Source organism: Rhincodon typus, chromosome 21, assembly GCF_021869965.1.
Source record: "Rhincodon typus isolate 14 chromosome 21, sRhiTyp1.1, whole genome shotgun sequence".
NCBI classification, from domain to species: Eukaryota; Metazoa; Chordata; class Chondrichthyes; order Orectolobiformes; family Rhincodontidae; genus Rhincodon; species Rhincodon typus.
Genome location: NC_063352.1, coordinates 28,814,740 through 28,829,334, shown reverse-complemented (window position 1 = coordinate 28,829,334; position 14,595 = coordinate 28,814,740). Strand labels below are relative to the sequence as shown.

Below are 14,595 nucleotides of genomic sequence, written 5' to 3'. Positions count from 1 at the left end.
CTGAGGAAGGGTCACTCAACCCGAAACACTAACTCTGATTTCTCTCCACTGATGCTGCCAAGCATGCTGAGCTTTTCCAGCAATTTCTGTTTTTGTGTCTTATTTAAGGTGCTCTCTCCACATGTGGAGTCCGTTTCAAGCCCAAATATGAGCCTAAAGTAATTTTTAACTCTGTGTTTCTCTGCACTGTAGTTAGGTAAGAGTGTCACTGGCACTAATCCCCTTCTCTATGTTAGAGCAAATTACTGCAGATGGTGGAAACTGTACCGAAAACAAAAACTGCTGGAAATCACAGTGGGTCAGGCAGCATCCATGGAGAAAGAGCAAGCTAACGTTTCAAGTCTAGGTGACTCTTCATCAGAGCTGACGTAGTGTGGAGGGAACAGCATTCATGCAATCGTGGGCGGCAGAGGGGAGGAGTGCTGGGGAGAAAGGGTGTTGGTAGAGCAGATGAAGTGATCAGAATGTGAGAATGGCAGAACAATGTTGTGTCCAACTGCAGACAGGAAAGAACAGATAGTCCCATTGGAGTGGGGGGAGGGGAAAGAGGACATGGTGACAGAGAATACAACCAATAAAGCTAAAGGAAAGAAAAGGAATGGGATATGTCGCTCTTTGCCATAATTACATTTAAATGTACTGTATTTTAATTTGCAAAGAGTTGAGACATTTTCTTCGTGCTGTAAAAATCCCCAATCCCTAACTCTCATTAAACAGGAGATGAATCATTACCGTGAAATTTCCTCCATGGTCCTTAAACAGTGGTTGAAAGAATGGAGCTGGATCAGGAGGCATCACCCACACTGTCTTCCATAATCTGTAAAAAACAAGGTGAATTAGTGAATGAGAGGGAGGTGGAGTCACACCCTATTTTTATATCTTAGTGTATCACATTTAAAGGTCACACAGAATTAATTCCTTTTCAAGTACAACCATGTAGCCAATGCAGAAATCATTTTTGTAGTATATTGAAAATTGCATCCACAAGGCTGCCATACACACATGTACCAATAGAAGAAACCTAAGGGTATTATGATTGTTTTAACAGAACATGCAGTTCCGACTTTTATTTTCAAACGTTAAATGAGTGAATGCAAGATCTGATAGCTCCATAAATGCAATGACCCAGTTTACAGATGTTTACATCAGTCATCTCTTCAGTAAAATTGTGGGTGCTGACAGTGACCTGGGAACCTGGGAACAGTTTCATTAGATGCTGCAGTCAGGTCTCAGCATTCTCTAACCCTGATGTAATTGCTCTCCACACCTCTTTCCCTCTTTGCTTTGCTTGGTATGCATTGAATTCTCTAGCAACTGGAGAGACGGTGGACTCTCATGGGTTTATCTGGAATTCAACACCAGTTGAGAAAGATATGATCCAGGATTTACACAAATGGGGAAGTGGACCCTATCCTTGACATCCCATCTAACGAGCACAGCTCCCTCAGTAATGCACCTCACTACTGTAATTGTGCTCATGTTTAAAGTGAGGTTTGACTCCATAGCCTTGAGTCAGAGGTACCAAGTTTGTAAGCTGTCATAGGGCAATATTGAATTTTTCAGCCTACCATGTCCTCACTAGATCAATCAAAACTAATTTCACTGCCATGCCCTCTCCCCATCGTCATTAAGTTGTCTGACTGTGAAGAGGAAATTTCAAAGGGACGATGACTGAGAACTGAAAACCTATTGCAGGTGGAAGTCAATGTTGGGAAGAGTGAAGTAATCCGCTGCAATTTAGGAAGTTTAATCGAATTAGATTCTTAATAACAAGAGAATAGAATTGTGATGTAGAAAAGAGTTTGGTGTCCACACATTTAAATCACCAAAGGCTGATACACAAGTACAGTAATCAAAAACTACTAAAGGCCTTCATCTGAAAGGTTTTGAAATACACAAGGGAGATTGTGGTGCTTCAGTTATACAAAGCCTCTATTAGACATCATCTGGAATACTACATTCAGCTCTGAGCACAGCACCTCAGTAACAATAGAATGATCTTGAAGGAGTGCAGCACATTGTCATCAAAAAAACCCCCACAAACTTTACTATGTAGAAGGACAAGATACATGGGAACACCATCACCTGCAAGTTCCCATCAAAGCCACATGCCATCCTGCCTTGGAACTATATCACTGGTCCTTCACTGTCACTGGGTCAAAATCCTAGGATTCCCTTCCTATAGCACTGTGGATATCCCTACATCCAAAAGATTCAAGCAACTCAAGGCAGCAATTCACGACCACAAACTCCAGGGCAATTATAGATTGGCAATAGATGCTGACTGAAATTGTGATTGCTGCATCCTATAAATCAATCTAAAAATTGCAGCTCAAGGATTGGAGCCAGTGAGTGTCAGTAGGATCCAAGAGGACAGAACAGATGTGAGCTCCACTGTTTAATGGCTGGTTTGGAGTTGATGTCACAGCTGCACATTTTTATTTTTAGGGTCTGAGTGTGCCCTGCTTGCATTTTTATATTTTTAGCTAAGCTGACAAGCAGCTTCCTGTGGAAATATGATTGAGTAAAAGCGAGAGAAGGCAGTGAAGGACAACAGCCAAGTTAAACCAGCAGAATGTCTCTGACATGAAGATAGCTATGCAGTCTCTGTACATTTTTCCACATTATGGAATATATCCACAGCCTTCCTGAGACCTACACAGCCTGATTTTAGGCCATCAGTTCCTCTAAATGGTGATTTTCATTATACGAAGGCTGATGGAGTACAAAGCCATACACAACAGCACACACAGGACTAAACCCACAATCTACATGATGTTAGTTCCTCCAAGCTGTGGGGTGTAACAATGGCTTCAGTTTCCCAAGAATCAGCAAGGAATATCAGATCTAGTTCCTGGTCCTCATCACTTCATTTATCCCTGTTGTAATATGTACATCTTTCTTCAAATGAGTTTCATATTGGTTTGGCCTGTAAAGCACCCATGGTAAAATATCCAGCCAATTGTGACCACTGGGATTACACATAGAGAGATGAAGGGGGTTTGATTTGTTGATACCTTTCACGTTGGGAGGTAATGGGAAGGTGTTTAATCTACTGGTCAATACGAATAGACAGGGGTTTGTTCAATTGGAATTCTATACAATGGATGTGAATTTGTAAGTCAATTGATATCTGCTGAAAACTATGGAGATTCGGGTTTAATTGGTTTATTGAGATTGAACATCATGGTACCCTGACTGTTTTTATTATGCACAATGAATGAACAGGCAATAAATTGATAATGGGCTAGTGAATCTATGTGAAGTTGCCAATCCTGATGTCTACAAACATTCCAGTAGGAGTAGGAAATCACTGGATAGTGATCAGAACCAGGAATGTGTTAGACATCGTGGAGGGTGAATTCATGGAGTGATAGACTTCCCAATACATAACTAGAATACTTGGAAGTGTCCTGAGAGGAAAGCATGGCTATGCGTTGTTCCATCAACTGCTGTTTTAAGAAAAGTATATGACAGTAATGACATCAGTCATGAGTAAATTGGACAGCAACTTATGGGTTAGAGTAATAAAAATGGCAAGTATGAGCTCTGAAAAAATACCAGTTGATGAAGTCTATTTTTCAAAGAGTTTAAGAGTTACATCAGAAAGTTTAAGAGTTACATCAGAAAGTCTTGGTTCAGGGAAATAGATTGCAGTTAACAATTACAATTGTTTTCACACGAGTAGAATTTTAGAAAAAGATTTGGGAATAGATACCTTAAGGTATTGTCTTTGTCATGTACCTTTTAATTTGAGCAAAATATGCTGTTTCAGGGACCATGTCTTTCAATAATTCAACGGGCTGATAAGATCGAACTTGAGTTCATCATTCAAGTAATCATTAATCAGGTCTAGTAGGAACTGCAGATGCTGGAGAATCTGAGATAACAAGGTGCAGAGCTGGATGAATGTCACCTTTCCTGCTCCTCTGACGCTGCTTGGCCTGCTGTGTTCATCCAGCTCTGCACCTACCTTGTTATCTCATTAATCAGGTCTGATCCATGTACAAAGCATTTTGTGATCACTCAAAAATATTGTTGTAAACCAGTGAGGGAAGGAAACTGACTGCTAATTGGTACTCATTTCTCTTGTTATAACTTGGGAATCCTGAGGCATGAGATCTGCTAACTCAACACAGAAAACCCACAAAAATGAACCATTCCATGTCCAAGTCTGACTAAATAGTCAGATTGGATGCTGTCCTGCTGGTGGGAGAGGACATACCCAGAGATTATAATGATGTAGCCCGGAATATTGACTGTAAATTATGTTTCTATGAGAATGACTGTCTCAGACTGTTGCTTGATTAGTCTGTGGGACAGCTCATTTCATACATACGAATTAGGAGCAGGAATAGCCATTCAACCTGTTGTGCCTACTCCACCATTCGATAAGATCATGGCTAATCTGATTGTAATCTCAAATCTGTATTCCCATTTTCTAGATAAGCTTTCAGTCCCCTGCTTAACAAGAATCTATCTATCCTGGCATTAAAATTAATGAAGGACTCTGCTTCCATCACCTTTTCAGGAGAGTGTTCCAGAGACTCTCAACCCTCAGAGAAAATTGTTTCTTCTCATCTTTCTAATCTCATCTATGTTTCTCATCTCTGTTTTAAATGGATGACCCCTGATTTTTAAACAGAGACCCCGGTTCTAGGTTATCCCACGACAGGAACTGTCCTCTCCACATCTACCCTGTGAAGACATCTCAGCATCTTGTATGTTTCAATCAAGTCATCTCTTATTCTTATAAACCTAGATTGCCCAACCTTTCCTTATATGGCAACCATTCAATTGAACTATTTGCAAACCTCTCTGAACTGCCTCCAAAGCATATTCATCCTTCCTGAAATAAGGTTACCAATACCATGCGCTGTACTCCACATACAGTCTCACCAGTGGCCTGTATAACTGAAGTATAACTGCTCTAGTTTTGTATTTAGCTCCCCTTGTGATAAATGATAACATTTTGATAGCTTTCCCAGATTTTAGTTAAGACGACTTTGACAGGATTAGGTTTGACATTAAAATAAACCAAATAACTATGGATGCAGAAAATTTGAAACAAAAACAGAAATTGCAGGAAAAGCGCAGCAGGTCTTGCAGTATCTGTGGAGAGAAAGAAGAATTAACGTTGAGTCCATCCTGAAGAAGGGTCACTGGACTCAAAATTTTAACTCTGCTTTCTCTCTACAGATGCTGTCAGACCTGCTGAGTTTCTCCAGCAATTTGTTTTGTTTACAGTTTGCCATTGTTGTTTCCAGTGTCGAGCTCATTGATCTATCAGATTTTATTACTTTTCATAGCTTTCGTAGCTGTTTGATACAACTGAGTGGCTTGCTAGGCCATTTCAGAGGGCAGTAAAGAGTCAACCATGTTGCATCAAGTTTGGAGTCACGTGTAGGCCAGAGCAGGTAAAGATGGCAGATTAGAAGAAGCATAGAGGATTTAGGAGAAACAATGGGAAATGGTACATGAGGGAGAATAGGAGAAGGTTTAGGAGAGAGCAGGAGAAAATTTAAGAGAAAGCAGGATTGAAGGGCGTAAGCGCCAGAGAGTGAGGGCACGAGAGAGAGAGCGTGAGGGCGACGGTGTGTGAGAGTGAGGGTGAAGGCGTAAGGGAGTGCAAGGGCATCAGAGAGAGTGAGGGTATGAGAGAAAGCAAGAGCACGGGTGCGAGAGAGAGAGCGTGAGGGTGACGGTGTGTGAGAGCAAGAGTGAAGGCGTAAGGGAGTGCAAGGACATCAGAGAGAGTGAGGGTGATAGAGAGAACGCGTGGGCATGAGAGAGCAAGTGCGAGGGCATGAAAGAGAATGAGAGAGAGAGTGCAAGGGTGTGACAGAGAGCGAGATAGTGGGAGTGAAAGCGTGAGAGAGCGCGAGTGTTGGGGAGGTGCCCATTGTGCGATATGCACAAAAAATGAAGTAGCACAGGTTTCTTGGATGTACATCAAGAATGTACCATCATGTTGCTCCTGCTAAATAAGCTACATGGATTGTAATAGAACCAGAGCATGCAACAAGAGAAAGCAAAGTCAATGATCTTACCTTTGAGGTACATTAAATTTCAGCACTGCCACAAGAAGAACCATTGTAGGGATGAGGCCACAGATAATTGGAAGCCATTGTATCTGAAGAGGTGTCTTGCACTGTGCTAAAGTACATGATAAAAGTCTAGATTATTACATTAATAGTGACATTTTCAAAGTTTAATCGAGTGTGTAGTTTTAGGTGAGTTTCCTCTCTTGAAAGCTTGTACCCAAATCCAAATTTACACCAGCATTATATAAGGAACTGTTCTGATATTTGTATGGGAGCAAAGCACTCCTGATGCTGGAAATCTAAAATAAAAGCAGAAAAAGCTATAAATAGTCAGCTGGTCTGGCAGTCCCTGTGGATAAAGAACTAGAATTAACATTCCAAGTCAATAGCTTTTCATCAGAACCACGAAAGCTTTGAGATGTAACAGTTTTTAGGCAAGGCAGCCAGATGGGAACAAACTGTCATAAAGGTGGAAGGCAAGAATGACCGAATGACAGAATAAATGATAGCGCACAGCAAAAGGATATACTGATTTCTTTTATTCATTCATGGGACATGGGCATTGTTGGCTGGCCAGCATTTATTGCCCATCCCTACCCTTACCAGTTTTTATAAATGTACCATAGAAAGCATCCTATCTAGATGCATTAAAGCGTGTTTTGGCAACTGGTCTTCCCAAGACCGCAAGAAATTACAGGAAGTTCTGAACACAGCCCAGTCCATCACGCAAACCAGCCTTCCATCCATTGAGAGACAGTAGGAACTGCCGATGCTGGAGTCTGAAATAACAAGGTGTAGAGCTGGATGAACACAGCAGGCCAGGCAGCATCAGAGGAGCAGGAAAGCTGACGTTTCGGGTCATCCAGCTCTACACCTTGTTATCTCTTCCATCTATTGACTTCATTTATACTTCCTGCTGCCCTGAGAAAGCAACCAATGTAATCAAAGACCCCTCCCACCCTGGTACCCATTTCAACTGGCTAAAAGATTAAAAGTTTGTATACATGCATGAATAGATTCAATAACAGCTTCTGCCCCGCTGCATAAGACTTCTGAATGGATCTCTCAAATTTTAAGTTTAACATTGATCTTGGTCTCTGTGCACCTTCTCTGCAGCTGTAACTGTGCATTCCTTGCTCAGTTCTATTACCCTAATGCACTTTGTATAGTTTGATCTGCCTGTACTGCACACAAAACAAATTTTTTTCACTGTATTTAGGTACATGTGACAATAATAATTCAAAAAGCTGGTGGTGAGCTGCGTTCTTTAACTGCTGCAGTCCATCTACTCAAATATCTGCCACTGCATATCTATTGATCTGTTCTTAATCCTAATTTGCCAATTCATTTTAGCCAGCTCTGCTTTAATGCCCTTATAATTGCCTTATTTAAGTTTAAAAAAATTATGCTGGACCCACATCTCTTTCCCTCTAACTAAATATAAAATGCTGTCATGCAATGGTCACTGCTACATGGGACATCTCTACTATAAGATCATTAATTAGTCCCATCTCATTGCACAATATAAGGTCTAGAAATAGCTTGTTTCTGGTTGTCTCCAGGCATGCTGTTCTAAGAAATTATTCCAAAAATATTCTATGAATTCCTCTTTGTAGGCAACTTCTCCCATCTAAATTTTCCATTCCAGGTGTAGTTTAAAATCTGTCATGATCATTGCTTTGCTTTTTGACAAGCTACCACAGTTTCTTCCTTTAGGCTCCACACTACCATGTGGTTATCTTCGGGGGCCTGTACACCATTCCAGCAAGTGACTCTGCCTTTGTCATGTCTTATCTCTATCCAAATTATTTTCACATCATGGTTTTCTGAACTTGGGTCATTTCTCTCTATTGTGCTAATACCATAATTAACAAACAGAGCCACCTTTCCACATTTACGTAGCTGCTTGTACTTCTGAAAGGTCCTATACCCTTTAATATTGAGGAACAACTCTACGGCATCCTGCAGTTTCTATTATGGCTACCAGATTGCACTTACTTATTTCTGTTTCACTTTCATTTATGGGTTTCCTTTTGAATGCTATGCACGTACAGGTACAGAGTCATTGGCTTCATTATGTTGTAACCTCCAGCTTTATCTATTGATTTGCTCTTGGATTTGTATTCCCTATCCTTTCTTGTCATAGTTTATTTATCATTTTCCACATTCATAGCTTCCTCTTTTGGCTTGCTTTTACTGCTTGATTTACCAAAATCCTTTACTCTTGCCAAATTTGATTCTTTATCCCAACTGCTTAGTTTAAATGCTGCTCAACTTCCCTATTTACACAGCTAGCAAGAATCCCAGCCCCAGCACAGTTCAGGTGGAGACTGTCCCAATGGTACAAATCCTAAATTTCCCAGTACCACATCAACTGGAAGTCACTTCCCTCACATCAGTCTCTCAGCCACATGTTTGTCTCTCTAACAAAAACAGAAATTTCTGGAAAACCTCCGCAGATCTGGTAGCATCCATGGAGAGGAAACAGAGTCCAGTGACCCTTCTTAAGAACTGATGGTAGCTGGAAAAAGGATGGGTTTTTTTGATAAATACCACCCCTTTCCTAGCTACCATTGGTTCTGAAGAAGGTTCATTGGATCTGAAATATTAACTCTGCTTCCTCTGCACAGATGTTACCAGACCAGCTGAGTTATTCCATATTTCTGAGTTATTTCTGTTTTTGTTTCTGAATTCTAGCATCCACAGTTCTTTTGTTTTTTTTGTCTCTCTAATTTGATTTGCCTGCACCAGCTTGCCTTTACCTCAAGTAATAATCCAAGATTATGACCTTTGAGATTCTGCTTTTTAATTTGGTGCCTAGCTCATCACGCTGACTATGTAGAACCTCCTTCTTTGTCCTACCCATGTCACTGGTACCTCTTCTCCTCCCACTGCAACCTTCTCTCAGCCCTGAATCCTGGTACCAGGCAGACAACACAGCTATGTGGAGCCATGCTCTTTGCTGCGTAGAGAGGTGCCAATCCCTTTGACTTTACTGTCCCTTATAACTACTACCTTCCTTTCTAACTCCTTCCACTTGAATGGTGCCATGGGTAGTTAGCTCATCCACCTTGTAGACCTCACTGTCATACAGACAAGCTGAAAGAACCTGTTGATAATTGCAAAGACTGGCGCCTGCACTCCTGCCTCTGGATACCCTCATATGCTTTGCTCACAGTCACACTCTTCTGTACCTGAACCCCAGCCAAATCAGAAGGCCCGGTCCAAGACTGGAACCAAGGAAATGTTTTCACTCCCTGAAGCACCACAGTGTCTGCAGTTCAACTTCCAGCTCAATAACTCCAGACTAATGCTGCTCAAACTAACTGCAGACAAGTTTGTCCTGGATAAAACTGGCATCCAGGAGCTCCCACATGCTGCTGCAATACATTATTTTCATCCTTCAGCCCTCCCTCCCACATGTGCAGCCATCCACTCACTTTATGTCCTAACGTTGAGATTTCATTACTACTGCAAAATCTTGTAGATGGATTTCAGTCCAGAGCAGGGTGATGTAATGTATTTGGGAGGAGAAACAATGTAAAGGAACATGCAATAACTGTTAAATTCTGAAAGGTTGGGGATCATGCAGAGGCAGGTCAAAAAAATCAACATACTTTCCTTTACTGACTGAAGTATAACAGCAGGAAGAATATACAGAAACCTAGTTCAAGTACACTTCAGAGTGCCGTGTAAAGTTCTGAACATCACACTACAGGAGAGATGTGATTACATTAGTGAGGATACAAGAGATTTGCAAAGGACGTTATTGAAATGGAATATTTTAGCAAAGCTTGATGGAAGATGTCTCTTGCATTCCACTTTGTCACAGATCTTTCTTTTGTCCTTTCCTCCCCTTCTCCCTTACCCTGCATCACTTATAACAATTACATTTCAGAGAACTCCTAATTCTGATATAAGGGCATCAACCTAAAGATCAACTTGGTTTTTCTGTCTACAGATGTTGCCAGACCTGCTGAGTATTTCCAGCATTCTCTGTTTTTATTATGCTCTCTTACTTGGGCTGAGTAACAGTGAGGAAAACAAAGGAGTTGCTGACCTAGCTCTTGTTCACTTTTCAGGCACCTGTAAAGCTGAGCAGACTTGGGGCTGGGAGAGATACGAGCATATCATTGACTATGGTGGGCATCACAGCTGTCCAAACAACAAGTACACAATCACTGCTTAGGTTTATACATGAATGATGTGTGCTTGGATGAAGATTTGGAAATTGTGTCAGAATATTTAGGCATTTCAGCACCTGGATAGAAATGGAGGGTGGACCAGGGCTCCTGTACAAGGCTGTTATCAGTCAAGGAGGCCTTATTAACCTCTGTACTTATTGGCATTGCTAGAACGCACTGCCAACACTTAGAATGGCCGCATGGTGCTAGAGGAGTCAGTGGAACTGAAAAGCAGAAGCAGTTGACAACTCTCAAGAGCAGAAGGGAACTTGCGAGGGAGAAGAACAAGGTTAACATGTCCCAGTGGAAGGTGATTGATATCTTGAGAGCACATGTAGGTTGTATACAACAGTTTCCAGAATTCTATTAGTCATGACGGAAATAACTTCACATTACAGTATTAGTGATACAGGTGAGCAGAGTGAGAGACCCACAATAGAACCCATCCTCATCCTAACCTTCACCCTTTCTCTCCTATTTCCTCCTCATCCACCTTTACTTAGAGAGAAAACCAGTAATTCATGGAAATGAACATACTTGACCTCCATTCACCAGTTTTAATGTTTTATTCCTCCTGGGCAATTTTTTTATTCATCTCAATGCTCGTCTTCATCCCTGTCTACTCTTCACATTCTCCTTCCTACCTTGTCTGTTCCTCCCCAAATAGGTCCCCTCATTACTTGCCAGCTCAAATCTTCTCCTTGATATTCTGTTAACATGTACTCCAGGCCCATAAGAACTTGGTGTTCTCCGATTCTGCTCAGTTTTGGAATTGGGACCCTTTTAACAAAGAAATCCATTGATCTACCCATGATTCTGAATGGATCACTAACCTGTCTTCCACTTCACTCTGGGGCTCCAGTCACTCCAGGTCCCTGTGTAACCAGAGTTTTCTGCAGGGCGACTGCGGATCTGTGCTGAATGTTCTGTGCTCGAATCTAACTCGGAGGCCACCAATGCGAAAATTCTCTGGTTACTTCTTATATGCTTGACTTTCTGTTGCTGTAAACAAAGATCAATCATGTCATTACTCTTTGAAACTATAACCTTCTGTCTACTGAATCAGTTGCTTCAAGCAGATAGATTGTGCTCACCAAACTCTCACTCTCATGATCTGATCTCCATGGTACTAGCATTCAGCTGATTAAAATTCATCACTGAACAGGATTAACCTGGGACTTACTGGATATCATTCTCATCCTAGAGTCAGAGGTTCTGTTTCAAGTTACATTCCAACAAAAATTGAGCCAGGCCATTATTACAGTCTAGAAGGAAGACTGCATGGGAGAAGGGGAGTCATTGAAGAAACACTACACTGACAAAGTAACAGTACTGATGGACAGCTACACTCGCACAAAGGGTCAGCACTAACGGAGTTCTGTTCTGTAAAAGGGGCATCGTTGAGTAGATCACAGTGGCAGATGGTCAGAACTATGACAGCACTGCACAGGCAACAAGGAAATACTGAAGGAACATTGCACTGTAGAAGGGGCAACGCTGAAGAAGCATTACGCTGAAGAAGAAACAGCACTGAGGGAGTGATGAACTAGTGAAAGAGCTGTACTGAGAGATCACTGCACTGTAAAAGGGGCAGCACTAAACGAATGTTGCACTGGCACCAAGCATCAAGAACTTCTTGTAACTTAGTCTAAGTTCAGACTTAAAACAAGGCAGTGAGCAGGACTGCAACCACATAAATGAGCTCAGTCTCCTGTCCTTCAGCACTTGTTACATGACCCATGGGAAAGCCACTCAGGAACTCATCCAGCCCTGCACCTTGTTGTCTCAGGAACTACCATCTGACCATGAGAGGAAGAGCAATTAGCAATCTGTCTGGAAAAGTCTCCCAATCCAGCCAGCATTCCCTCTCTAAATGGGAAATCTTCCTTCAGCTTAGTACAGTTTTTGGTTTTAACGTTGATGGGTTGTCTCTTGTATTGAGTCAGAAAACACAACAGAAATGGGAAAAGAATACATTAACGCTTTTCAGCCTTTTCATCAATACTCAATATGGAAGAAAATTCATAATTTGGGAAAAATGAGGTTCGTCCAGCAGAATGAGGAAGTGCATTAGACAGTCACTGGAGGAAACTGAGAGATGACATTGTATGAGGAATAAACATGAGAACTGCAGGATCATAGAATATTCCAGCACACAGTCCCATCTATTTCACATGAATCACTCACACACTCCATACATTATAAAATCTCACCGACTTTAACCCATTCTCCCACATACTGCCCTGAGCCTTTAATATCTCACCTAATACAATCACATTTCCCTGTTCTCCTCTTGTCCCTTTTAATGCTTATCCAGTTCGTACAACGACCTAATTCTATTCTTGTGAAATTCCTGGAGTCTGTTCTAATCAGTCAGGGTTTGTTTCAGAATCCTAGTTCCTGTGTTGAAGTGTTTTCCTGGCTTATCTTATATTATGCTTGAACCTCTTAGAATTGTACCAGTGACTCGAAGAAGCATGTTTTTTGTTGGTTCATGGGATGCAGAAGCCGCTGGCTCAGCCAGAACTTCTCCTATCCCTAACTGCCCTTGGGAATGGTATTGGAGAGTCATATTTTTCAATCCATGCAGTTCAACTGGTGAAGGACGCCCACAGCACTCTTTGGAAAGGACACTATGACTTTGACCTAGCAATGGTGAAGGAGAAATAATACAATTCCAAGAAAGGATGTTGTGTGCCATGGAGCGGAGCTTGCAGGTAAGAATGTTCCCATGTGTTTGCCCAGGAGGTATGATTGGAAGATGCTGTTGAAGAAGCCTTGGAAAACTGCTAGAGTACATTTTGTAAATGGTACTTTTGTTAGCGTGCATCAATGACGGAGAGAGTGAATGTTTCAGGATTGAATGCCAGTCAAGCAGGCGGCTTTGTTCAAGATGATCTGAAACTTCTTGAGCATTATCAGAATGGTCATCCAGGAAAATAGGGTGTATTACATTAGATTTGTGCCTATAGGTGGTGGACAAGCTCTGGGGAGTCAAGATGTAATTATTCGTGACAGATTTCATAGCTTTTTTCCTTGCTCCTGTAGTCACAGTATAAATGTGTCCCATTTGGTTAAGTTTCTCCCACCAGTGGAGGATTTTCTCCTTGATTCTCATTGACTTCAATTTTACTTGGGCTCCTTAATGCTACACTTAGGCAAATGCTTCTTTGATGTAAAGGGAAGTCACATTCACCTCACCACTGGAATTCAGTTATTTTGCTCATATTCGGAGCAAGATTGTAAATAAGGTCCAGAGCTGAGTGATCCTGAGAGAATCCAAACTGAGTATCCAAAAGCAGGACATTACTGTGTAAGTGGATAATTATTTGATAGCACTTTCATTAATACCTTCTATGATGATACGCTGATGATCAAGAGACCGATGAGATGGTAATTAATCACACTGAAGTTTTCTTCCTTTCTATGAACAAGGTATACCTGGCCACGTTTCCTCTTTGTCACGAATATACCTGCTGTATTAGAACAGTTCAGCTAGATGTGTAGCTGGTTGTGTAGCAACAAGTCTTCAGTATTAAAGTCAGGATGTTGTCAGGGACCATAGGCTGAATGGTATCTTGTGCTTTCAGCCATTTCTTGGTATCATGTGAACTGAATTGGCTGAAGACTAGCAGTTAAGATATTGGGGACCTCAGGAAGAGGCAAATATTCATTATCCACGCAATACACCACCTGAAGATGGTTGCAAGTGCTTCAGCCTTCAGCATTGACATGCTGAAGTCCTCCATCGTTGAGGATGTTTGTAAAATCTCTGTCATTTAATTGTGTATCACTATTTACAACTGAATATGGCAGGACTGCAGAGCTTTGACCTGATCCTTTCATTGTGGGATTGCTTAGTTCTGCCTATTGCATGATGTTTCTGCGGTTTATCATGTAAGTAGTCCTGTTTTTGTAGCTACACCAAGTTTGCATTCCATTTGAGGCATGCCTGGTACTGCCCTATGTCCTAACATTCTCTCACTCTTTCGTCTATATCCTTCCTTTTATTCCATGAATCCCTCACTATCTGTGAGATGAGTATCCCAACGAGAGTTAGTACCTGAAGAAAATTATTACAGTGAAGTTCAGTCTCTGTGGATCCTATACAAATGGGAGAGTCAGTTTGAGGTCAAGTTGTATCTCAGTGGAAGTCAGTATTTGTGGAAACTGTACTCTGTGAAAATCAGTATTTGTACAACCTGTATTCCAGTGAGTGGAACTATACCCAGGTGAGAGGAAAGGTCAGAGATAGTAGGAACTGCAGATGCTGGAGAATCTGAGATAACAAGGTGTAGAGCTGGATGAACACAGCAGGCCAAGCAGCATCAGAGGAGCAGGAAAGCTGACGTTTCGGGCCTAGACCC

The 14,595-nt window shown here is 41.5% G+C and overlaps 2 protein-coding genes across 2 annotated transcripts in view; both read right to left on the bottom strand.

Annotated features, from left to right (window-relative positions):
- Window positions 1–14,595, bottom strand: part of LOC109937342 (interleukin-4 receptor subunit alpha-like) — a 277,396-nt gene that overhangs the window by 134,642 nt on the left and 128,159 nt on the right. The gene's annotated exons all lie outside the window — the stretch shown is intronic.
- The window catches only part of LOC109922225 (interleukin-21 receptor-like), a 64,592-nt gene that overhangs the window by 24,271 nt on the left and 25,726 nt on the right, over window positions 1–14,595 (bottom strand). The window contains exons 6-8 of the mRNA XM_048609280.1: window positions 11,062–11,230; window positions 6,051–6,156; window positions 733–817 (exon numbers count right to left, since the gene is read on the bottom strand). Coding sequence (XP_048465237.1) covers window positions 733–817; window positions 6,051–6,156; window positions 11,062–11,230 — 360 coding nt within the window. The remainder of the gene's footprint in view (window positions 1–732; window positions 818–6,050; window positions 6,157–11,061; window positions 11,231–14,595) is intronic.